We start from the raw sequence: 27,117 nt of genomic DNA, 5'->3' as shown, positions 1-27,117 counted from the left end.
TGAATTCAACATAGTGCGAGACTTCAGACTTGCTAACCCCTACCACATAAGTCCGTACAAATGTCTAATAATCTAAAATAATATTTTAGCATCTTCTATTTTTCACGCAGTGCCCCTGGTGACATGATTTTGTGTCTCAGTACAGCTTTTAATCGTTTTATTTATTTCAAGTCACTGATTTTTCCCTAATTTCTCATGCTGTTTAATATAAAGGAATAAAAGCCCCCCTGCAGTGTGTACTCCCTTTTCTCCTTTTCTTTTATATTTGTGCAGTAACTCAAACAAAGGAGTATTTCAGGTAGGCCACAAAATCAACCTCAGGTGCAATCCCAGTTAATCAGCTGCCCTCAATGCCAGCAAACAAACGACACTGTGGCAATCAGAATTATTGTCTGAAGGCCAAAAAAATGCCCAACAGATTTATTTCAGATCATTACTTTGCCATACTGGTCCACTTGATTGAGCTTTATTTTTTATTTAATTATTTATTTTTTAAGTTATTATAATCGGAACAGACATGAGAGGGGCACTAGATCACCTGTTGGGAAAAAAAAGAAGAAAACAAGCAAAAAGAGAACAACTCAGTAGAGTTGTTCTCAGCAATAACCTAGATATGCATAAGTAAGAGTAAATAATAAATAGTGCATGCTACTGAGGAGCACACAAGACTGACAATGCACGATATGCTTAGAGGCAGCAGCAAAGGAAGATAGTGTGTCTGTGAATAAGTGTGTGCACATCTCTGTGTGTGATCGTACTTGTATTCAAAAGGTTTCTTTATGTAACTATCTAATAGTAGGTGTGGGGAGCCATAGCCCTGCCCCCCAGGACCTGGAGGAGATCCAGGCCCCAGACATCTAGAGGCCCCCCAGAGCACAAGAGACCAAGGAGGAATCACCGGAGTGTGGTGGGGGGAGACAGGTCCCCTACTTAGGCTGCTTTAGCCTCAGTGTGCACACAGTTGCTGTACATTTGCAATCCACTTTGCAGCCCACCTCAGATCCTCATTTTCTACTACTTCACACTTAATATCATATCTGTTGTCACTGAGGCCTGCTCTGTTCTGTGCTGGGGCCTTGGCACTAGAAGATGGAAATAATCTTTTGCTTCATGTGTGCAACCACTGTTTGGACTGGACTTTGCCTCGGGACTTTCTCGGATGTCTTCTAACAATTCTCACAACAGTTAATGTGAAATAAGCTCATTTTCCTGCAGACACAGAGTCAGACAGATTTTCTGTAGAGAAATATATCTCAGCTTTATTAACCTCAAATTTCTTTTTGCTTTTTCTGCCTGACAGTAGTTAGAAAATAGTATATACACATTGCTGTAATTACACAATCCTTATTTGGAAGTGCTCCATCTCTGCTCAACCCTTGCAATCAAAGAAAATTGTATTGTTACACTTAAACCTGCTAAATGAGTATTCTGGGCACAGAAGGAAAGGGAAAGCAGACTTTTTTGCCTTCAGGGCCTGGAGTTTTGCATTTCCAGTCACTGACTTTTATTACATTTGCTCTGCAACTCAGAAAAACTAATCAAACAGCAAACATGCAGTTGGAATTTACTAAATGTATTTCACCCTCAATGCATGAAACCTCAAACAATTTCAAGTGATACACAGTGCAGGAAACCTCACTGTGCTTCATAAAACGTTTAAGCTTTGTGTAGGTTTAATCCAGCACTAATGCAGTGTTAAAACCAACACAGCAGGTGTTGCTGATAAGCCAAAAGCCAAAGGAATTTCAATTGCTTTATCCAGCAGGAGATGAACAGAAATAAGACAGGGTGAAAAAAAAAAAAAAAACAGATGAGGAAAAGTGACAAGGAAGTGTAGGAGGAGAGGAGAAAATAAAAGAAAGATTTTGGCAGAGCTTTGGTTTTCATGCCTGATGATGAAATTAAAAAAGAGAAAGAATACTACAGAAGACAGTAGAAGTAAATTATTATTTGAGGCCAACTTTGTGCAATGTTTATTGCTATGCAATGCCCTCCTAGTAAAACAAGGGGATAAACATGTCTCATCTTCCATTACAAGTAAAGCTCTTTTTTCCATGTGTCCCAGCACCTCTTCATGTACAGTATTTACAGTAATATAACACAAGCAACAATAAGAAGAACTGAACACAGTGTTTCTGGGCAAAGTAACCCAATAAAAGCTGTGTGTTACAGCTGGAAGCCCATTTTGACAGAACCTTGTGCACATAAAAACAAACGTAAAATATAAATAGAACGTTTACAATAAATACAGCTTTACTTAGTAAGTTTTCACATTTCCCAGTACACAAACTGGTACTCAAACAGCCAACCAGTGGCTTTACTGGAAACCAGTAAAACTAATTGCTACATGACATGTATTAACCAGAAGTGGAAATTTTCTTGAAACAGAACATAAGGCTAGTTTGACTATACATATATATGCTTTAAACAGACAGGTTTTTTGCCCTCAGGTCAGAAAGATCCTGCTAAATAAACTCTATATTTTCACATATTGCAGCTATTTTCCATGGCTGGATTTCACTTATATTTGTCCCCTGGGCAAAAATTAGCTGCCCAGGCCTCTCCTAGTGTCTGGTATGCTGATAATGGAATACTGCATGGCTACAGTTTGCTCTATGCTCAAAAATCAGTTTTGCAATATGCATCATTGAGGCACAAAACTGAAATAACGACAATAGGGGTGTAAGGGTATACAAAGTTCATTTCATGATAAGACTTCCTTGGTTTTGGAAATCGTGTGAGTCAAACACTTATTAGTTTTAGGTTTAAATTAAACAAAGTATTCGTTTGTACTTTGTTTTTCTGCTGAACCAAAAATGTGACCAACAGTAAGTTTTGTGTACCCTTACAGCCCTAAGAATACGGTCTAAACTACATATCTACAATGGAATCCACTTCAAAACAAGATCGCAGTATAAAAAAATTAATTCAAACCCAAAACAACTGACCCACAGTGAATCTGTGGCCTTTCGGTTCCTGGAGAGGAACCCAGTTTTTTAGCCCTCTGGGGGCAAAGAAACAATGTTTTGGAATTTTTACTTTTAGAGTTTTATGCTACATAACTCATATGCATTTTTGTAAAACTAGCTTATACGTCGGTATTTTTTCAAATAAATATCTTTCACTAGATCTTAAAAAAAATAGTCTCTCTTTTTATCTTATCGTTAAAGTCAGTTGAACTGTCTTTTAGACAGATGGAAAAAAAAAGATAGATTACATGCTAGCAGCTTTAACATTGTACTTAACCCTCACCCCTTCTTTATCTCCTCATCCAGTGGAAAACAATCATTCTTCTTAACATGGGCTGAACAGTACTATTTACAAATACACTTTAAAATGTAGTTCACATTGTATCAAGGATATGAATGTATCTCTGGTCAAGAATACTGAACAAGAACAGAGAGGATTTTTAAGGGAAAGGTTAAAACTACTGGGGTGAATCACCTTGAAGACATGCAGTGTTTGTTGTCCATTAAATTCAAACGAGCTACATTCTAAGATCACGTCATAAGCCGACTTTTGCCCATCGCTTATTAATCTTGTGCTTACTGGCAACTCAACAATTTTCTAGAGCAGCGAAGTGGGGGCAGCACTAGTTTGAGACTGTGTTTCAGCACCTCGAGATTACAACTGATCTGCACCGTGTCTGACTGTACAACTGTACTTTGTACTATGTCTCAAATGTACTTGATTACAGTGCAGTGTGTAGTTGGGTGAAAATAGACTTAAATTTGAAAACATTACCAAAAAAATCGGAAATCTTTTTGTGTTTTTATAAGACTTACATGCTAAAAGGTGCTAAAAACTAAACAATGTTAACCAACCAAATAAACATACTACAGTTTTAAAGGAAAATACACTGTAGCTTCCAGTTAGTCTGTTTTTGTTTTATTCCGTAGGCTTCAGAGATGTTTGTAGGTAGTCAGTTTCCAGTCTTTTGCAAAGCTAACAGATTCTGACCTACTTATGTAATGTTTAATTCTAAAAATTGCACCAATTATTCTAATTAACTATATTCCTATTTAAGATCATTCGAAGCTAGCACAGACTTTGGTTGGGAGTTTTGGATAACAGATATTGTTTCTTTTAAGCAGCCAAATGTGCTCTGAATACACTTGCTATGAAAAACCATGAGCACACATGGTACTTGCTCTGGAATATTTAATCCTCGTCTTACTGTTGTTGAGGTTTAAACAGCATCTAACTTAGCTTTACTATGGAAATTATAACAAAGAGATCAGACATATCAGTGAACACAAAGTGTTGCAAACAGCTGATGTCCAGTTCGTTCAGCCTCTTGTGTATGGACGCTATATTCACAGTGAGGGATATGTACTGGAAGTGGAAGACAGTCAAGATAAATATTATCTGTCCTGCCCGTCCTCTAACTTGTCAAAAGTAAAAGTAAGCAAAAAATAAATAAAAGTCAAATAAATAACAAATTAAATGTCAAATACTCATAGATTAATATTATTCAAAATAAATATTTTAATATTGCTCCTGGAAATTAAATAAATAAAAAAAATGCATTAAGGAGGTAGGCCAAACTGACACCCACCTTCACAAATCTAGCGACACTGCATTAAAGGACCGTACCAGTTTTTTAGCACCTTAATTAAACCTTAATTTGTGATTTTTATTACTAATTAACAAATTTGAAGCTGCAATTTTTGAGCTTTTTTTCAGGAAGCCACAGTTTTTTGTTTGTTTGTTTTGTAAAATAAATACACAAGTAATTTTCGCCATTGTGCTGATTGATTTACCTGACATAAAGACATTGTTCAAAACCACTGGCTTCCTGAAATAAGGAAAAGTCCAGCCTTTTTTCCCCAAAAGATCAGACATAATAGAACCGGTCTATTTGGTTTAAAACAGGTTACAACACGCATCACCACCAGTTTTTCAGTATGTGTCAACTTATACTGAAGAAGCTGTTCAATACAGTGAATCTGGTCCTTTTGCTGGTAAATAACAAAAATAAATGTGTTTATCTGTCACAACAATGACTTCTTAGAACCAGCCTTAGTTTCAAAAAACAAGTCAAGAAGGCTGTCATTAACAAGAAACCGAACAAATGATCACTAATGGAATAAACCTCAACTGTTAACTCTAGTACTTTTGGAAATGTCAGTCTTTCTAAAAATAAACTCAAACGTCCATGCAACTGAAATAAAACAACAGCAATAACGTCTTATGTTAAACTGCATAGTACGGAGAAGTATTATAGTAGGGATGTCTGTTCTATTAATGTGATGACGTTAACAGCCAAAGTTTTAGTTCTATTTGAAGAGATTCTGTAGTATTTTCTTCCAAAACACATGTAGTGCTCATTTTTGTTGTTCTGCTTCCATAACTGCTAGAATCCAAAATTATGAGCGAAAACAAAATTGTATTTTTTGTTTGGCCCCAATTCCATTTACCCTATTATAATAATGTGGGAGCAAAAATATCAAAAACATTTATACATGTATATATGTATAATTTAAAAAAATACATGTAACATGTAAAGTAATTGTAATGAAGAATTTCTGATGGACAGGGCATAAACAGAAAAATTACTAAAATTGTAAAGGGAGTGAGATTAAATTAAAGCTTATGCTTCTTCCTACTTCTTTATGAACATGTAGGCTATTTATATTTATTATTGCTTTGTTTTCCTTTTGTTTTGCTTTGTTTGCTCTTTTTTCCTCTGTTATACTATTTTAACATGTAAAGAATACAATACCATACTCATTAGTGTTCCTTTTTCCCTCTTTGTATTCTCCTCTTGGTCTTTTTTCAGTGTTGGTAGGGAAACATGCAGGAAGGGACAGAGGAGGAAGTCTGTTGGTCTGACAGACTGTTGATCTCCTCGGCTTCTGGTCAAAAGGAAGGGTCAGGTGACAACAAGCAAACAGGAACCAGAATTAGTGCCCGTGTGGTATGTAATGTGGGATAGTGAGTGCACAGGTAGTTTTGGTCATCCCAGAGGGATTTGAGTTAGATGGTGCTTTCAGTATGTGCGTGACTGATTGTGTGAACATGTGGGTGAGGGTGGCTGGGCCGGTGGGGGCCCATGCAGTTCTGCTGCTCACTGAGCAGAGAAGTAGTCTCTCCTGGCCCGTTCTCTGGGCTGACAGAGGGCGGAGATAGCCGAGACTTGGAGGAAAGGGTGGAGCTCAGAGTTAGATTGGGGTTTTGGGCACACAGGGTGGTGCTCATGGAGGAAGGAGGAGTTTGGGAGATGGGGGTGTGGTTGCTTGGAGAAGGAGTGGCCTGGGGCAAAGAATGGCTTGGCCTTCTGCTGGAGGAAGAAGAGGTGGTTTGGGGCAGTGTGGTACGGTCACTCGGAGGTGTTGGCTGAGAATTGGATGCAGGGCGCTTCACAGGAGGTGTGGCCAGCGGCAGTGGGGTATGTGGCCCTGGTGGCGTCACAGGGGGCAAAGAAACAGACGTGTCCAGGCGTGTGTGACTGCCCTCTGGAGACTGTGGCGTGCTGTCCAGCCTCGATGCCAGCAGGCCATTCTGGTACTGAGGACGAGTGATCTATGCAAGAAAAAACAAGGGTAAATAATATGGAACTGTTTCCACTAGAGATCTACTTAATGCACAACTCAACGTAATGTAGCTACATACATAATTGAGAATTATTTTTTTCCTTTCTCAAAATATTGTGCTATATCAGAAATACTACTAAATATACAATTTCCTATTCATGTAACATCCTAAGGGTGATATTCTACCTGCATTCATTTCAACTTGTTAGCCCAGAAGAATGTTAGTCAGCTAACAGAGGTGCAAAACACCATCATGACAGACAGGCTACAGATCAACAGGATGAATACCAGGAACCACAATGTGTTCGTAACAGAGGCCAAACAAGTGTCCATAGTGACTACGTTGAAGAGATACCCAAAAAATCAAGAGCCAAGAAAATAACTAGCATGTTCTCCAAAGAGCCATCCAAAGTGTACTTTCAGCTGAAAGGGAACAATCTGAATTTTTTTTTTTTTGTTAGAATTTATTTATTTAAAAGGGACAGTGCAGTTTAACATAGTTCAAGTGCAAGACATGAAACTGATGAAACGCATATAGGTTTATACAGGGAGTGCAGAATTATTAGGCAAGTTGTATTTTTGAGGAATAATTTTATTATTGAACAACAACCATGTTCTCAATGAACCCAAAAAACTCATTAATATCAAAGCTGAATGTTTTTGGAAGTAGTTTTAGTTTGTTTTTAGTTTAGTTTAGCTATTTTAGGGGATATCTGTGTGTGCAGGTGACTATTACTGTGTATAATTATTAGGCAACTTAACAAAAACAAATATATACCCATTTCAATTATTTATTTTACCAGTGAAACCAATATAACATCTCCACATTCACAAATATACATTTCTGACATTCAAAACAAAACAAAAACAAATCAGCGACCAATATAGCCACCTTTCTTTGCAAGGACACTCAAAAGCCTGCCATCCATGGATTCTGTCAGTGTTTTGATCTGTTCACCATCAACATTGCGTGCAGCAGCAACCACAGCCTCCCAGGCACTGTTCAGAGAGGTGTACTGTTTTCCTCCTTGTAAATCTCACATTTGATGATGGACCACAGGTTCTCAATGGGGTTCAGATCAGGTGAACAAGGAGGCCATGTCATTAGTTTTTCTTCTTTATACCCTTTCTTGCCAGCCACGCTGTGGAGTACTTGGACGCTGCGTGTGATGGAGCATTGTCCTGCATGAAAATCATGTTTTTCTTGAAGGATGCAGACTTCTTCCTGTACCACTGCTTGAAGAAGGTGTCTTCCAGAAACTGGCAGTAGGACTGGGAGTTGAGCTTGACTCCATCCTCAACCCGAAAAGGCCCCACAAGCTCATCTTTGATGATACCAGCCCAAACCAGTACTCCACCTCCACCTTGCTGGCGCCTGAGTCGGACTGGAGCTCTCTGCCCTTTACCAATCAAGCCACGGGCCCATCCATCTGGCCCATCAAGACTCACTCTCATTTCATCAGTCCATAAAACCTTAGAAAAATCAGTCTTGAGATATTTCTTGGCCCTTGACGTTTCAGCTTGTGTGTCTTGTTCAGTGGTGGTCGCTCTTTCAGCCTTTCTTACCTTGGCCATGTCTCCGAGTATTGCACACCTTGTGCTTTTGGGCACTCCAGTGATGTTGCAGCTCTGAAATATGGCCAAACTGGTGGCAAGTGGCATCTTGGCAGCTGCACGCTTGACTTTTCTCAGTTCATGGGCAGTTATTTTGCGCCTTGGTTTTTCCACACGTTTCTTGCGACCCTGTTGACTATTTTGAATGAAACGCTTGATTGTTCGATGATCACGCTTCAGAAGCTTTGCAATTTTAAGACTGCTGCATCCCTCTGCAAGATATCTCACTATTTTTGACTTTTCTGAGCCTGTCAAGTCCTTCTTTTGACCCATTTTGCCAAAGGAAAGGAAGTTGCCTAATAATTATGCACACCTGATATAGGGTGTTGGTGTCATTAGACCACACCCCTTCTCATTACAGAGATGCAAATCACCTAATATGCTTAATTGGTAGTAGGCTTTCGAGCCTATACAGCTTGGAGTAAGACAACATGCATGAAGAGGATGATGTGGACAAAATACTCCTTTGCCTAATAATTCTGCACTCCCTGTAGCTACTGCTAATTTTCAACATTTGTCCCTCATTGGGCTTACAATCTAAATAGGTACATTTTACAATAAAACATACATTTTCATAAAATCAAATTACATCATAAATACAATTACAATTAATAGACAATAATTTAAAATAAAATTAAAATCATTAGTTGACTAATGATTTTACATCATTACAAATTTATAAGACTACATCTTTGATTTCCCTTTAACCACACTTTAACCTTCAGTGTAAAGGATCTGATGTCTGTAATCAATTTGATTATGGTTGGAAGTGTGTTCCACAGATGGCAAGCCTTTATAGAAAAAGCTGACTGACCGAATGTAGATCTGCGATGTAATATCTTGCAGTTGCCGTTCACCTTGCTCCTAGTAATACGATGACTATCTTGTCTCTGGATGTATCTATTGAGACACTCTGGGGCAGGGGTGGCCAACCAGTCAGACCAAAAGCCACTTTTTTTTACTATGTTACCGCAAAGAGCCACATCATATGCATGGGCACACATGAACATCACCCATCCTTTCCTCCCCCTCTCTCACACACACACACGCACAAAAAATACACACATCTCTGCTCAGCCAGATTTATTGTAAATGTCACACACCAACATGATAATGACAGAAATGGACTCCTACAGTACTAAAACCACAGGCCAGTCATTTTCAACAATGAACATTGTGTGCACTGTCTCACACACACACAAACTCTCAGTTCAACCAAGTCCACAAACAAAAATATAATAATCTACAATAGCATTTTTCTTTTACAATGCATGTTGTTTAGTTGGACTTCTGGCATTCCTTGCCTTGAACAATCCTCTTCAAATCTGGCTTGTATTCCGTTGTTGCCACTCGAAGCAATTCTTTCACATGAGTGTCAGTCAGAACAGATCGATGTTTGATTTCACATGTTTTAGGGTAGAAAACAGAGACTCACAGATGTATGTTGACCCAAACATTGACAGTATCTTAAGCGCAGCCCGTTTGACAATGGGGTATTTTTCCATTGGCACACTTTTCCAGAACTCAATGGTCCCTTCCCTTAAAGCAGGTGTCAATTGGTCCTCCTCACAAAGATCGATCATCTCCAACTTAGCTACAGCTTCATCTGTGACTAGCGGGACTTTCAAACAGCTGGTCTCTGCATTAAATGGGTCGACGAGGAACGTAATCTGTGGCCTTTTCAATTGTAGATCATGGAATCGGGTCACAAAGCTTTCGTGCAAGTTTTCAATCAGCGTTGCATATCTGGCTCTTTGCTTACTCAGGGCAGCGCTGGCGACTTGCCCGCTGGCTTTTAGCAGAGTGGGAAAATGCGTTAAATCTCCCTTTTGAATATGTGTCTTGAACAGCTTCAGTTTGTTGACAAACGCAAACACACTTTGCACCAGGTCAGGCAGCATTTTTAACTTGCCCTGCAGGGTCAGGTTCAGTCTGTCCAAGTGACACAGAATGTCGACCAAAAAGGCCAGATCCATAATCCACTTGAGGTCCGAGAGCTCGGGATAGTCCTTGTCCTTCTCTTCCATAAACAGTTTCATGGCATCCAAAAGCTCAAAGAAACGAGAGAGTACCTGGCCTTTTGACAGCCACCTCACAGTGCAGTGCAGCGGCAGGTCACCTGGAAGCCCTTAATCCAGCTCAGCGATGAGATTCTTGAATTGTCTGTGGTTAAGCGCATGTGTGCGGATGTAGTTGATGATTTCCATCACAGGCTTCATGACGTTATCTAAATTCAATGATTTAGACACGAGTTGCTCCATGTGGATGATGCAGTGGAAATTCCAAAACTCAGGAATAGTTTGGTCAGCTTTGCACAGCCCCACAAGCCTGTTCACAGATCCCATCATGGCTGGTGCTCCATCCGTGGCTATTGCAGTTAATTTCGTTATGGGCAGATTTGCTTTTTCAAATGCAGCCATCATGGTTTCTTTCACATCTATGCCATGGGTTCTGTCTTTTAATGGCACAATATCCAGGAGTTCTTCTTTGATCACACAATCGTTTGACACAGACCGTGCAAATATTGCCAACTGAGGCTTGTCTTGTGTATCCAAACTGTCCAAACTGTCATACAATATGAAAAATGAGAGAATATCATAGAATGAATAAATAACTGAGCTGCTGAAGTGGGTATATAGTGCCCAATTAACTTAAAACAATTCAGATTAGCCTTGACTGTTTTAGAAATCTTCTTTACATGCTTGTCAAATTTAAGATGTGAATCTAAAATTATTCCTAAAAACTTAAAATCTTTGACCTCCTTTATTTCTTCGTTCCCTAGGTTGATTTTAAAATCATCAGATGAACTTCGTTTCCTAATAGAAAAACACATAGAAACAGTTTTTTTTTTTAATTCAATACAAGATGATTTTGTTCCAGCCATTTTTGGACATCATTTAGATGTACCGTTAAGGTGTCTGCTGCTTCGCCAGGTGACTTAGCTGGTACGTGTATAACTGCATCATCTGCATAAAGTTGGCAGTTAGCTTTTGGACAACTGGCAGGCAAATCATTTATAAACAAACTAAATAGCAATGGGCCAAGAACAGATCCTTGGGGAATACCGATTCTGTTTTCCAACATCAGTGACTTTTCTTTATCAACCCTCACACACTGTTCTCTTTTGTGAAGATAGGACTCAAACCAATCAACTGCTTGCTTTGAAAAGTCAAATTTTATCAACTTGGAAAGAAGTATGTCATGGCTGACAGTGTCAAAAGCCTTTTTTAGGTCAAGGAACACTGCACCCACAACATTACCATTATCCAAATTACACTTAATATTTTCAACAAAATAGCAATTTGCCATTTCTGTGGAAAATTTTGGTCTAAAACCAAACTGCATTGGATGAAGCAGTTGATTAGTCTCTAAGTAATCAATTAACTGTGCTGCCACAACCTTCTCAAGCACCTTCGAAAGAACAGGGAGTATGGAAATTGGACGATAATTACATATCAAGTCACGCTCGCCTCCTTTAAAGACTGGAGTAACTACAGTCCTTTTCCAGTCATTTGGGAATGTCCTATTTCTTATTGATAAATTTATAAGATGTGTTAATGGTTTTGTCGAGAAATCTCTATATTTTTTAATAAAACAAGTATCCAAGCCATAAATATCCTTTGCCCTAGAATCTGATAATTTCTTAATAACCTCTTTGATCTCTGCTTCATTAACCTCTTGAATAAAAATGAGTCTGATGAATCAATAGGTCTTTTTTTAATATTTACAACTGGAGAGCTGAGATTTTGCATTAGTTCTTCTACAGATTGTATAAAATATTTGTTAAATTCGTATGCCATGGAACCCTTATCTATAATAATTGTGCCATTTATGTTGACTTGCTCAATTTCCTTCCTGCTAGATGATCTGTTAATTAAATCGTTTAAATGCTTCCAAAGGGAGACATTATGACCTTTAACATTTTCTATAATGTGAGTGTAATATAAAGCCTTAGCTTTACGCAATTCCATGACTACTTTATTTCTTAAGCTTTTATAGATCATATAATCTGTATTACCTTTAGTAGTTAAGGCTGCTTTTAGAGCCAAATCTCGTTTTTTCATAAGTTTATGTATTTCACTATTTAACCATGGTAGATTTCGCTTCCTTTGCTTAGATTTGATACTTTTGGTATATTTAGATATTACTTCAGTCAAAGAGCTAGTCATGGAATTGCAACACAACTCCAAATCATCTATTTTTATATGATGATCCCAGTTGCAATTCGCAAGCTCCTGTTCAAACTTTACAATTTCAGACTTGGGAATAAATGTCTTTACGTGGTCAGGGCTGTTTGTACTATAATACTGCAATCGTTTTTTAGTCAATTTCCTAACAGTTAAAATCATATTATGATCAGACAGACCAGTTAATAAATTATATGTTTTTGTTATCCGATCTATTTTATTCGTGAATACCATATCAATTAGAGTTCTACTATTTTTGGTGACTCTTGTGGGTCCTTTAATTATTTGCTTAAATTGAAATTTTGACATAATAATTTTTAATTTTTGGTTATTAGTTTTATCCAGCCAGTTGATGTTAAAGTCACCATAAAATATTGTTTCTCTACAACAATTCAATTCTTTTACTGCATCTTGTAACTGATCATAAAATGAGACACTATGTGATAGCGGGTTATATAGGACAACAATATTAAAACACATTTGAGGGGAAAGAATCACCTGTAAAGCTAAACATTCAAGAGGAGTATTCATTTGTATTTCACTGCATTTGTACTTTTCTTTAATGAAAATCAGAACCCCCACCTCTACCATACAGCCTATCCTTTCTAAAACAACAATTCACCCAGAGCTGAGACTGAACAATCCTGGAAGAATAATTAAGAGAAAGTGGCTGAATAACCTAAGAGCACAACAACTTCCTAGAACAAGAACCAGTCAGAGATCTCAGAGATCTAACACCAAATCTCTGGGGGGGGGAAAAAAAAATGCTTGATAGCACCAGGACCTGACACGATCCACTCCTACTGGCACTCTATGAATATATGGCAAAACAAATAAAGGGGCTGCTCCAGGCTGGCTAAAGCAGGGCAGAAAAATCCTGATCATTAGGGTTTCCCACAAAGGTATGACACATGCGAATTACCTACCTCTCCACAACATGGAAGCTCCTATCAAGTATCATAGCAACCAAGCTGACTAGGCCCAAGTCAAGACACAGCACAGTTAAGAAGGGCATGGCAGATATTACCAAAGCACCAGCTCCTAGTTGACAGAGCAGTACATCAGGACCCCAAGACATATCAACCTGAGCACTGCCTGGACTGACTACAAGAAAGCTTTTCTAAGGAGCTTAGGAAAAAAGTAGCAGGACTTCTGCAAGTTTCACAAAACTTAAAGATGTCTAGTCACATTCTTACTAATCTCCTTAAACTAGTATGAGTTGGATAACTGAGAACCTACACAGAAGTACACAAAAGCTTTAATGAAATTCACTGTGGACGGTGACAGTGCTGGAGGCCTTTACCTGTATTTGTATTAATTTTAGTGATTTTTATTTAAAAACTACATATTTAAAAACTACATAAAAGAAAGAAAACACATTTGTGGTTAGTGATTCTTTATTAGGTTCATTTTCTAGTATTTAAGTGAACTGCTTGTGGAAGGTGAAGAGACAGGGGGACTGGCCATCCTACCTGTGTCAGGAAATAGAACCTTAGTTAGAGCTGTTCACATTTTATCATTACCATTTGTCTGTAACTAGTGATGGGTCCTGCAACACTGACGCACCGACGCATGTATCAAGCTCACCTAGCGATGCCTGTATCGGTGCGTGTGTCGCTTTAAGAAAAAGTCACGTGATCGATACAGCTGCTGTATCGCTCATTGCCAACGCGCCAAACTTTGTTTAAAAGGTACCGCATCCGCATCTGCCAACGGAATGAGTCGCCAACAAAAACAAAACAAAACACAAAATTACTCTTGCAAAGTTAAAAAACAAAACAAAACACATCTCTCTATAACAAAATGGAGCCCGAAAGAAAAAGAATTGTTTCTGCTGTGTGGGATCATTTTGATCTTTTAACTGCAAATAAGGTAATAGTTTGTCTTTGTTTCAGTGTAATCTGTCAGAATAGGAAAAACAGCAATGTGACTTGCAGTGTAAATTATTTATTTCATTTTATGCAGGTTAAATGTCGCATCTGTTCTGCGTTTCTTACACAAACAAAAGCACCTCCTCAGTGTTTAGGCATTACAGAGCCAAACATGAAAATGAGGAGACAAACACACTGAGAATGAACTCAGGCAGGCCTATATTGACACTGAACAGCTTTATCATCTTTTTTTTTTTTTCATTAATATGTGTTTTATTATTTTCAAATCAAGCATCTAGGAAGACTGTTCTGGACCAGGCAGTCCTGAATTTTATTATAGAGGACTGCCCAACCCCTTAGTATTGTGGAGAGTGTCAGAGAGAAACATTCCAAGATCAGAGGATCCTTTAACGTACTGGGGAATAGGAAGACATCTTATCAGAACCTTTTCCACCTGGCTTTACAGTTTTTGTGTATCCCAGCTTCATCTGTGCCTGTGAGTTTTCCAAAGCTGGGGAAATGATGTAAAAAAAAAACAAAAAAAAAACAACCCCGCAATAGACTGAATGCAAAAACAATGGATAAACTTATTTTTCTGAATAGAATTGTATAATAAAGTCTGAGTCAATTACATTTAAATGGGTAAAGTTACATTCACATTACTTTCATTTTAATTTTCACTTAATGTCATTCACAATATATTTTAAAGGTGTCTACAGTATTTGCAATGTAAAAGATATAAAATGATTCCATGGAAAGTACAATACCTTACAGTGTATACAAGTATGACTAGGTCATTGAATCAGTGTCTGTTGTGAGTCTTAAGTAAGTTGCCTGCAATGATATTTAAGGTCCAGCAGGTGTCAGCATGGAGCAAAACAGCAACACTGTGTCGACACAGTATCGATACAGTTTGGGGAATGTGCTGAAACGCTTCACGAGGCCTCATCTACCCATCACTACTGTAACCTAAATTCTTTATACATGTGTTAAGAGAAGTGTGTTAACAGTACTCACCCTTCCTGATTGCTTCTTTTGCAGGATGTGGAGCAAAAGAGTAGAAGCAGCTCAATCACCTGCTTATGAGCTCCTGGAGCAAACCAATATCCCAGGTTACGGGAGTGTGGTTAAGGTGTTTTAATTTATAAAGAAGTGGTTGAACTCTATATATTATTGAATTATTTATAGGACTTGGTAAAAATATAAATGTGTCTTTCATGTTTTGTATATGGTTTGATGTTTGCTCATGTGGAGGTTTATGTTTTCATTTGGTTTGGTAACCCCAGACTTGGGCTATTCCAGGTGCTCATCGGAATCAGGTAGAATATAAAAGGGAGCCAGTTTCTTTTAGAGGTTGGTGGGTTCTTTGCTGTGTGTTGGTGCGTAAACTCACATTCTCTTTAATACAGTCTTCCAGTTGATGGATAAATTTTATTCCAGTCTCATGCCATTTTGTTTGAATCGTCACATGACCGCCGGCCAAACTGACACAGTCACAAGCAATTTATCAAGGTAATGCACAGTCTCTGTTGCTGCTCTGTAACCCACTAATCCACCTCTTCATGAAAAGTGGATACGAATATATAGATTCAGGAGTGGAGTGACCACTAGTGACGTCAAACCATTCGCCAGTAAGTGAGACATTGACTCACTGATCCACAGCAAGGACATAGTTATGTCAGAGAGAGAGAGTGTCGACAAATTGTGTGGTTCACAATATGATATTTTGAAAGATTTCATCTACTTCAAATTAGCATTTTTATTTGTACTTGCATGATTTAAATGCCACAAAATCTTATTTCTTCCATCTGCTCAGTGTTATTTAAGTACTGTTCAATATGTAGCTTTTAGAAGAAATGTTTACATTTTGCATTGTGGGAAGCAAATTTTTTTATTATTCATTTATTTAGTTAAAATATTTTTTCTTATACTTGAAATATAACCATTATAAATAATTCATTTCCTATGGGTGTCTGTGCTATAGAAGTATAGTAAGTTAAAAATCAGCTTATATAAAAATGTTTGTCAGTCAAACAGGGAGTTACCTTGACAAACTGAAGATCTGAAAGTGCTCGAACACAGAAATCTGGTATGTACTGGAACGGTGTGCCTGGGATCTGAGTGTTGCTTCCACAGACGGAGCCGCTCTCTGGAGCCCGTTCGGTGCAGCTCAGAGATGCCGAGCGGTTGAGGTTGCCCCCATGTGACGGAGAACGGAACTCTAAGGATCAACAGAGAAAACAGTGAGCAAAAAACAACAAGGGGTCTCTAATAAAAAATAAAAATAAAAATAAAAATAAAAAAGTAATTAACAAAGCTGACATGAATGAAAAACAGAAACAAAAATAATTGTGACCAAGGAAAAAGTGAAAGCAGCTGGGTGAATGTGGTGAGGGCTGGTGTGATGAGTACACACTGCAACAGATCACACAAACACAGACAAGACATAAATGTCATACTTGTGCTATGACTGCGTGAATGTGGGGAGACTGTTTGTCACGCAAAGAATGCGCCAAACATGCTGTGTGATGATGCAACGAGCATCATTTGAGGATTTTACAGCTGAGCTCTGAGAACAGACTTCTGTCATCAGCTAGTTTTACAGATGATTTAGTGTAGAGGAGGGTCTGTCATAATTGGAGGAGCTAAGTTTAGTAAGTGAGGAGATACTGGAGAAGTTTACTCTTTTGTAAAAAAAAATATGCTGATTTGCTTTCTTTTAGAGTTAGGTAATAATAATTAGCTTAGCTCAGTTTATAATTAAGACTAGAAACAGGGTCGAACAGCTAGCCTACCTCTGTAGAAAAATCACAGAATCTGCCACTTAAAAAAACTCTACAATGTTCCACCCACAAATACAGATGATTATGAACACAAGCTTTCATGCAATGTAAACATTACAGCTAAGAGGCACTGAAATTCAGACTGAGAAATTCTCTACCACTTTGATAAGATGGCAGATACCACCTGCAGTGGGATTTAGCAAAAACTGTGTGTGGTTAGGTTGAGAAGCTTCTTTAGTTAAGAATAACTAAAGAACTGAAGAAGTCTCTTGGATGAGAGGTGAGCTTTCCCATTAAATTAAAGATGTCCAGTTCAAAGCTCTTAAGCTTTCCCATTACGATATATGCTATTCCCATTTCTGTTGTAGAGGAAATGGGCAAAATCACAGGAGGAGATTTGCCCATTTCATTCAGCCCTCAGAAAGACAAAGCAAATAAGCACATTCTTCAAAGTGTCAAAACTATTTTGTTAACCAGAGTTCTGCAGTCAGATTAGTGGAGCTGTTGATAAATATCACAAGAGTGATGGAAAACCATCTGAAAGTAGATCAGTGGTTAGCAGGAGGTGTTAGTTTTGACAGGGTTAGAAATTAGAGGCCACAGCGTCAAGAATCCCATCCAACAAGTTGCTCATTTAACTGTCACACCTGCCTTCAGAGGAAGACACAAACAGACCACATGCAGCATCAGCAGTGAGCGCTTCACCAGGTCCAAAATATACAGCAGCACCCAGCTACTGATTTTACTACAGAATAATCAATTATCTATCAATGAATATGGACAATAAAACCAAATATTAACTAAAGGTCCCTTTACAAGCTGATCATAGCATTTTGCAGTGTTCCTGTGAGATAGGGCCATTAAATGTTTTTTTAAATATCCTTGCTCTTTTTATAGAAATGAACCTCATCTCGTTTTAGTGGGATATAATGTAAACTGTATATCAGACAACACAAGCAATTAGAAGACATCATAAGCTGCTGTTTGTCAACATTTTAGGACATTATATTAACCAGCTTACTTTATAAGATGTCTGAAAATGATCACAAATACCTACTGTAAGTTTTCAAAGCTGAAAGCAAACACATTTTATTTAACTTCTTCTGCTAAATAAAAAAAATTCAGAAGTCGAAAATGTTTACTTTACCATGCTTTTTGTAACCTTTGAATCTTTCCAAAGTTCATTTATGATTTAAAATTTTCTGACCAACTCCTTTTTGGGATTTTCTTACTTCCAGCTCTGGTTTTAAGACACAAACTTCGGAGAAGTTTGAAATATTTGAAAGCATGAGTTTGGTTGAGCAGTGTAAAAACCTTACACCTTACAACCCTTATAGAAATATAATCATTGTCGGTATAAATAGTAAAAACACAGAAAAAAGGGACAGCAAAAAAACAAAAACAACAAAAAAAAGCAAAACACCTTTACTTCCTACAAAACATGTGTTCTAAAACTGTGACTTGTTGGATCAGGACTCATGATGCAAGAAAAGAAAGGGGGCGGGGTGATGGTGAGAAAATCTGATTAAATACGGGCCCCCGGGGCTCTGCCTCCGCAGGTCCATGCAAGTATTTACCTGGGAAACGAGAGAACAGAGAAAATCTCTTAACAGAGAGGCGTCGTGGAGGGGGGGAGGCCACTGATGGGGAAAGAGGAGGGGTGACAGCTGAGAGAAAAAGAAAGGGGGCAGAGAGAGACATGAGCGGGTTTATTTATTTATTTCAGATTTTTCTCCTCATTTAGTTAGACTGGATCACTCTACGTATTCATTTTTATAACCATAGAGCCTGGAGGTTTGCCCCATTGAACTCTGAGGATGATGGAGGAGATTCTCTGAATGTCTTCTTCATCAGTAAAATAGCCTTCCTGCTCCCTTGACCTATGATTGAACACTTTCCAAATGGCTTTATTCTCTCAGTTGCTAGTTTAAAGTCCTATTAAATGTAACATGATGCTCATTTTGTTGGTTTGCGCCCAACTGGGGAGAATGGACAGTTAATAGTTTAAAGTTTGACTACTGTTTATGTTCACTGCTGCCATCTTGGATTACTAATTTTGGGTTTTTTGATTTGCTCCGACTTTCCGAGTGAGAAATCAGAGTTGAGGGGGTGTCCCACAAAAAAAATTCAGACTTATTTAGCAACGCACCACAACATCCGAGTTCTCACATGCGTCACTGTGTCACTCAAAGCCCTTAAAAAGGGAGAATTTTAAAATTCAACCAACAACAGACAAAGCATTAGACAATATCCATAGAAAAACAACTCCACCACAATTTCTACATAAATGGAATATTCTAGTTTATAATTCTCACTGGAACAAAAGTTACTCTGTTTTTCAGGATTAGAAATGGTCAAGTGTTTGACATTTACATCCCACACACTGAGGTGCATAACGTGCACATGAAGCAGCGGTTTATCAAGTGGAGACAGAGCAATAGAAACAGGCCAACAACTCAACTGTGCTAATACATCTCCCTGTTTCCATCTCTGTGGGACAAACAGTAGCTGTCACATTTAATAGCTATTATATAGGAAACTGTTGTGATTTGCTGATCTAAAAAAAGGTGCTGGCACTGATCTAGTCTTCAGTTTCTGTAGCTTCTGCAGTTCTATAGATAATAATAAGTATAATAAGTGTAAGATATATGAGATATATTTTCTGCTGGCATACTTCAAGTGTGCATGGAAAACTACAGAAAGGAGGATAAGTTGAATCTTTTTTTTCCAAATACAAATCTTTCTTACTCATTTTCCTTATGCAGATTTGCTTCAAAGTTTAATAAACGCTTATGTACCACTACAAACTTTGAAATACATGTTAATGTCAGCTTGCAAACTTAGCTTGAGCCTGTAGGCGTCTTTCCATAGGGCAACATCCCTTGCTTCCTTATTTTTGTCACCTACAGTCATGTGAAAAAATACTTTGTTCTTAGGATCTACTTGGTCTATTTGGTTCACATGACTCTGTGCAGTCCTGTGAAAAACCAAGTACATCCTTTCTGCTTCCACAGGAATTAAGAGGGTAAGTAGGGTAAGAACATGGCTTCAGATTTCAAAGCTGCACTTAAAGAAACGACAAAACTTGTGGAACGATATCCTTGAGACAGATGAGACCAAAGTAGGAATGTTTGATCATAGTGCACAGTGAACTGTTTGGACGAAACAAAGTACACCATGTCAGCACAAATACCTCATACCAACTGTCAAGGATGGTCGAGGAGTGATGATTTGGACTCGTTTTGCAACCATAGGACCTGGGCATCTTGCAGTCATTGAGTCAACCTGTTTTCAGTGCGAACCACAGTCATTAGCACTATTGCCTTAGAGCAAGAAGGTTCTGTGTTCGAATTCACTCGTCAACTCATGAAGTTTGCATGTTCTCTCCGTGCTTTCAATTGTTGAATTCAATTGTATTTATACACCACCGAATTACAACAGCAGTAGCCTCAAGATGCTTATTCCAAGGTAGAGACCCTACAAAAAATACAGAGGAAGTGATTTCAGTGTGCTCTCTCCAGGTACTCCAACCTTCATTTACCATCCAAAGACATGCATAGATTAGCTTAAGCGGGAGTATTAAATTGGCCATAGGTATAAAAGTGAGATTAAATGACTGGTTAGTTAGCCCTGTGATACACTGGTCAAAAATACGTTGTTTTTATAGCAAAGATGGTGAACCCATGACCTAGTTCATAAAACCTAAAAGATGCTTCCTTTATAAAATCAAAAACAGGCTTCAGTGTTAAGGACTCTCTTTTATTTAACACAATTTCAGGTAAACTTCTCAAAAAGGTGAACCTTAAGGTGTTTTTTTTTCTCTAATTAGGCTGCAGTAACATGGCAGCACGGTGGCACGGTGGTTAGCACTGTTGCCGCACAGCAAGAAGGTCCTGAGTTCAATTCCACCATCAGGCCGGGGTCTTTCTGTGTGGAGTTTGCATGTTCTCCCCGTGTTTGCGTGGGTTCTCTCCGGGTACTCCGGCTTCCTCCCACCGTCCAAAGACATGCAGCTTGTGGGGATAGGTTAATTGGATAATCCAAATTGCCACTAGGTGTAAATGTGCGAGTGAATGTGAGCGTGAATGGTTGTCTGTCCCTGTGTGTTAGCCCTGCGACAGACTGGCGACCTGTCCAGGGCGTACCCCGCCTCTCGCCCTATGACAGCTGGGATAGGCTCCAGCGCCCCCCGCGACCCTGAAAAGGATAAGCGGAAGCGAATGGATGGATGGATGAACATGACTTTACAACAAAAAGCATATAAAAGAGCAGGTGTGGATAAGGACACACACTTATGGACAGATTAAGTCACTGCAGAGCAAGTGCAGTACTAAACTGCTGGATTAACCTTTTAACCTTCTATTACAGAAATCCTCTCAACAGCCTGGGAGGTTCAACTCAGGAGAAACAATCACCTAATCTGTAAACTGGCCACAGAAAATACCACCAGACTATTGGTTTTTCTTTTGGTTTGTTTAGAGCCTTCATTTTTGCCTTTCTTAGACATTTTCAACATGTTCTGAAAAAATGTAACGCTAGAACAGATTTCTAGATTTCTTTTGAGGTCTACTTTGACCTTATCATGCAATAAGACATGCATAACTACTACAATAAGACTTGGGTCAACTTGCAACTTTAGCACAAGATGGAGTGCAGTGAGTTTTACAGAAAGAAACAGATATTATGCTGAAAGAGTTATTAAAAGCTTCTATAGACTGCACTCTAACTCCTCTACATCACAATTTAACCAATATGTTTGGTGTGATAAAACTCATGTGTTAAGATGACAAGTCACAGAGTAACTGATTTATTTACTTGCAAATGCTCTCTGTTTCCATATTTGTGTATTTGAATAACAACATGCAGACTGTAACTGATCTCCAAGCAGAGTCAGGGGCAGTTTGTCTAACATGTTGGTCTCCTGTCAACCAATTGTTAACAGGGGTACAGACACACTCATGACAGAAATGACAATTTCCTACAGATCCAATTCAGGCTACGTAGGTTCCAGATACAATAGCCAGGTGCAGCCACAAGATGGTGGTAATTTATAGGATGGATGGAACATGAGATTCAGTTTAATTCCATTCCATTCAAATAGCGCCAATTCACAACAACTGTCTCCTCAAAGTAAGGCTTACAATCACACAGCCCCCCTATGAGCAAGCACTGGGAAGGAAAAGGAGCAGCGATTCATCGCAACAGGTTGTGGGTGAGGGCAAAGTACAGTGAGAGAGAGAGAGCGCAAGAGTTTAATTAAATTAACTGCTAATGATTAAATACAGAAGTGGTGTATAAACACACAGATAGTAAAAAGTGATAAAAATGTATTATGGGTACCCCCAGCAGCCTCAGCCTGTTGTGATTCAGGGTCATATGACCCATCCTAACTATATGCTTTATCTAAAATTAAAGTTTTAAGTTTAATATTAAAAGTAGAGATGGTATCTGTCTTCTGAATCCAAACTGTGAACTGGTTTTGGGGAAAAGGGTCCTTATAGCTAAAAGCTCTGCCTACTTTTAAAAGCTCTAGGAACCACAAGTAGCCAGCGGTCTGAGAGCAAAGTGCTTTCATAGGATGATATTTGATATCATATATCTGAAGTATTATCCCTAAGATATGACAGGGCCTGATTATTCAAGATTTTGAATCTAAAGAGGATTTTAAATTCAATTCTGAATTTAACAGGGAGTCAGTGAAGAGCACTAATATGGGAGAAATATTCTCTCTCTTTGTAGTCCCTGTCAGTACCCTCGCTGCCGCATTCTGGATCAACTAAAGGCTTTTTAGGGAGCTTTTCAAGCAACCTGAAAATACTGAATTACAACAGTCCAGCCTAGATGTAATAAATGTAAGCTAGCTTTTCAGCATAATTCTGACACAGTGATGAGCCACGGTAATGTCATCTCAAGTATTTAGTGAGGCATCGTGTTTCTAAGATTCCTAGGACAGAGTACAATAACCTCAGTTTTATTGAAATGTAAAAGTAAAAAAAACTGATCAATCCAGGTTTGTATATGTTTAAGACAGGACTGTAGTTTTACTAGCTGATTTGTATCATATGGTTTCATGGATAAATAAAGCTATGTATCATTTGCATAACAATGAAAACCTATGCAGTGTTTCCTAATAGTATTGCCTAAGGAAAGCATGTATAATGTAAAAAGTATTGGTCCCAGCACAAAACCCTGCTGAAGAAGACTCCCCATTTACATACACAAACTGGAATCTGTCAGATAGATATGGTTCGAACCCAAGCAATATCATCATGCATTTAAATCTTTGTAGTAAACAGACAACACTATGGAAGCACACAGATGAGTCTGCAGCTGGAGAACTGCAGGCCATATTACCTGTGACACAACAGGTTAACAATAAGAATGTACAGCTGATAAATGTGATAGGAACATCTCTGATAAATCCCGTATAGGTTACAGTATGAAATAAGTCACTATATGAAAGTTTGAAATTAATTACTACACAGATGAAGCTACACAAAACATTACTATGAGTTATAAAAGAAGGTAATGAGACAGTGAAGTGAAAGCCAAAACCAAGTGAGAGATCTGTACATGGGAATGTACTTGCACAACCTCATGGTAAATTTAACATAACTCTACAACATTTTAGAGTTACCTTGCAAATCATCAGCATTACCTTTCAACAAGGTAACGTAAAGTTCCTCAAAAGATTTATGTGCCACCTCCGAATAAGATTTGCCTTACTTGCTATACTTTTACATTATCTGACAATAAGTTTTACATGAACTCAGAAATTTTTTACATAGCCTTCCGTAACTTTACTCAAATTTAATCAAGGTTTTACCTGCATATGAAGCACAAAATTCAAAATAATACGCGAATGCTGCATCCATGTTTTCCAAAAGAATTTCTCATTTTGATTCACTGACCGCAAAACAGTTTTTGATTTTGCTTAAATCCATTCTAAATGAGCTTTGAATTAGGATCTGGATCATGTTTACATTTGTCTTTTTTTTTCACATGACATAATCTTTGCGAACACATAATCTTTGCGTGTTCGCAATCTTTGCGAACAGCAAACTGTGTTCACCGACAACGATTTCTGGAAGTGTACCTGAGTCCATGTGTCGATTGCCATCACAACATAGCTGTTTTTAATGGAGTTCCACCAGAGGGCCCAAAGAACAGAGGCATCTCCAATATTGATTTTGGCCTATATTCTTACATGCAAAGATTTCTTTTGATGATATAAAGAGATGTCCCGTGAATTATGAGACACCGAAAACCTTCACATATTTATGTTGATGAACATTATTATGAAATTATTCCAAATTTGTACACGGTGAATCTCTTCACGTTGCAAACTCTTTTGGAAGGGGGGTCGGTGCTTCCTACCTTTCTAGCCTTTTTTGGCCATGTCCTAACTGTTTTTTGTTTTTCCCTAAGTGTTGCTGCCATCAAATTCAAAATGAGTTAATATTTTTCATGATATACACTGCTATATATTTTCTCTGTTCTATTGTAAATAAAACATAGGTTTATGAGATTTGGAAATATTATTTTTTTTAATGTCACGCAACATCGCAGTTCTTTTAGAATTGGGAAATTGGGAATCTAAACTTTCAGCTTCCATAAGCCTCCAAGAAAACATAAAGATCTCTATTAAATAAGGTACCAGACATAATTACATGTGACTAATTATTCTTATGCGCATAGTTATCACCCAGAAACTTTGAGCCAAGAAAATGTGTTTAGTTCTTGCAATTTACATTACATTCCTTTTGATTCACATGAAGAGTTGGTATATTGGTTCACCTAAAATTCGCTGCCAGTTGACATGAGAGTACATCATGAATTCAGTGCTAACTACTTGTCACGGTGAGCTGTGTGGCTGTCAGTGGCTGGACCCACGTGCAGGACTCGGAGACAAAACATTAACTTAAACGGCAGCTTTATTTGCTGGTGAGGCACACTTGGCGATACATAAACAATAACTTAAACTCACTAGACTGGAGATGCTAATGACTCTAACCTGAAGGTAAACAACAATGAATACGCACACAACAAACGTGGAGGACGCAACAACAGGCAGGGAAAAACACAGGGCTTAAATACATACTGAGGTAATTAGGGAATGTGAAACAGGAGGAGAGCACAGCTGGGACTCATCGGACATGACAAGACAAGGGGAGGCAAAACTCAACACACTGACATAGTACACAGACTTTCAAAGTAAAACAGGAAACTGAACAGAAGTAACAGAACCACAACCTAAGAACTAGAACACAAGAAATGCCAAGGAACTAGGGATACTAGCGACAGAAATCAAAACACATCATGAAATCAAGGAAAACTAATACAAACAGAAAAACACTGAGTCCACAGACTCAGGACCGTAACACTACTCATTTTAAATAATCTGTGACAGTACCCTGATGTACTCCTTGGAAAGGCAGTGACAAGTAAAACCTGATATGTGTCTTTTGCTCAGAGTTCAGCAGCTGCTACATCTTTCTGAATACAACGGAGCAGCTAGAGCTGTGACTCATATATATATAAAATTCCCCCTCTCACCCCTCCGCGTGGTCTTTATTCTTCAAGCTCGGGTCCTCTACCAGAGGTCTGGGAGCTTGAGGGTCCTGCGCAGTATCTTTGCTGTTCCTAGGACTGTGCTCTTCTGGACAGAGATCTCCAATGTTGTTCCCGGGATTTGCTGGAGCCACTTGCCTAGCTTGGGAGTCACCGCACCTAGTGCTCCGATTACCACTGGGACCGCTGTTACCTTTATCCTCCACATCTTCTCGAGCTCTTCTCTGAGCCTTGGTACTTCTCAAACTTCTCGTGTTCCTTGCTCCTGATGTAGCTGCCATTCGGTATCACTACAGCCATTTTCCTCTGCTTGTCCACCACTACTATGTCCGGTTTGTTAGCCACTCCCATTTTTTCCATCTGCATCTGGAAGTCCCACAGGATCTTAGCACGGCTCATTATCGACCGCCCTTTTGACCTCAGGACTTCCTGGCCATACTCAACACAGATGTTCCTGTATACTATGCCGACAACTTGTTTATGGCGTTCCATGTATGCCCTGCCTGCCAGCATCTTGCACCCTGCTGTTATGTGCTGGAGTGTTTCAGGGGCATCTTTACACAGCCTGCAACTGGGGTCTTGCCTGGTATGGTAGACTCCAGCCTCTATGAATTTTATACTTAGAGCTTGTTCCTGTGCTGTCTTTCAGTCCAGCCACTGGTAGGATTTCTGGATGTCAGCCACTTCTTCTATTTGCCGGTGATGCATAACATGGGAGAACCCAGAAGTTCAATTCCTTGGAATTTTTAGTCTGTCAGTTGGTTTCAGTTTGTGTGCTGGAGAAGGAAATTAATGGCGCAGTCTACAGTGTGGATATGGACATTACTTTTATTTTTACAAGAGTGCAATGGTATAGTGTAAAGAACAGAAACATTTCCATTATACTGCCAACACATAAGTGATATGGATGATGGAATCAGAATAGCTAAATTCTTATCAATTCCCAATTCATTCTTAGGTTGTTCCATTACAGACCATGAAACTGATGTGCTGCACAAGTTCAAAGCCATTAATGATTTATGCTCATATTTGAAGCACATGAATATCAAGGCCTCCAAGTTGGCACAAAGAACAGGGGCAGAAACAGCTTATAACACTCTAACCCAGTGACTATCACGGAGACTTCAGTTTTATCTGAACTGGCAAGTTTGCCTGGGATAGGAAGAACACAGCTTAAACTTTGTATTCGGGTCAGTAAATGGTACAAATGTAAATGGTACATGTGTTGGTATACGTGTGTCTCACCCATTGTTGGTGTGCTTAGAGCCATGACTCCGTAGTAGGAGAACGGGCCAGTTTCAAACTTCATGTTCTCATTTCCGGCTTCAACCTCCACCCGTCCCTGTAATACAAATACGAATGCAAACATAAATACACAAACACAGAGACAAGCACAAACTAGGGAAATCTTTGATGAAGAAGTGACCATTCCAAACATTTTCAGTAACACAAGGCTGGTAATTTAGATGGGGACCAGGCTGCTAAGCTAAGAGCTATCTTTGTGGAAAGGCCTTCCATATGTCTATCATTTATTGACCAAAAGAGATTTTCCATC

The 27,117-nt window shown here is 38.7% G+C and overlaps 1 protein-coding gene across 1 annotated transcript in view; it reads right to left on the bottom strand.

Moving 5' to 3' along the window:
- Nucleotides 1–1,295: 1,295 nt before the first annotated feature.
- Nucleotides 1,296–27,117, bottom strand: part of LOC116333632 (metal transporter CNNM4-like) — a 40,234-nt gene continuing 14,412 nt past the window's right edge. Inside the window, exons 5-7 of the mRNA XM_039614138.1 lie at nt 26,808–26,904; nt 16,254–16,429; nt 1,296–6,525 (exon numbers count right to left, since the gene is read on the bottom strand). Of these exons, the coding sequence (XP_039470072.1) occupies nt 5,980–6,525; nt 16,254–16,429; nt 26,808–26,904 (819 nt within the window). The 3' untranslated portion in view covers nt 1,296–5,979. The remainder of the gene's footprint in view (nt 6,526–16,253; nt 16,430–26,807; nt 26,905–27,117) is intronic.

Source organism: Oreochromis aureus, linkage group 7, assembly GCF_013358895.1.
Source record: "Oreochromis aureus strain Israel breed Guangdong linkage group 7, ZZ_aureus, whole genome shotgun sequence".
NCBI lineage: Eukaryota > Metazoa > Chordata > Actinopteri > Cichliformes > Cichlidae > Oreochromis > Oreochromis aureus.
The sequence above is the reverse complement of the archived record's forward strand: the minus strand, read 5'-3'. Positions and strand labels throughout refer to the sequence as shown.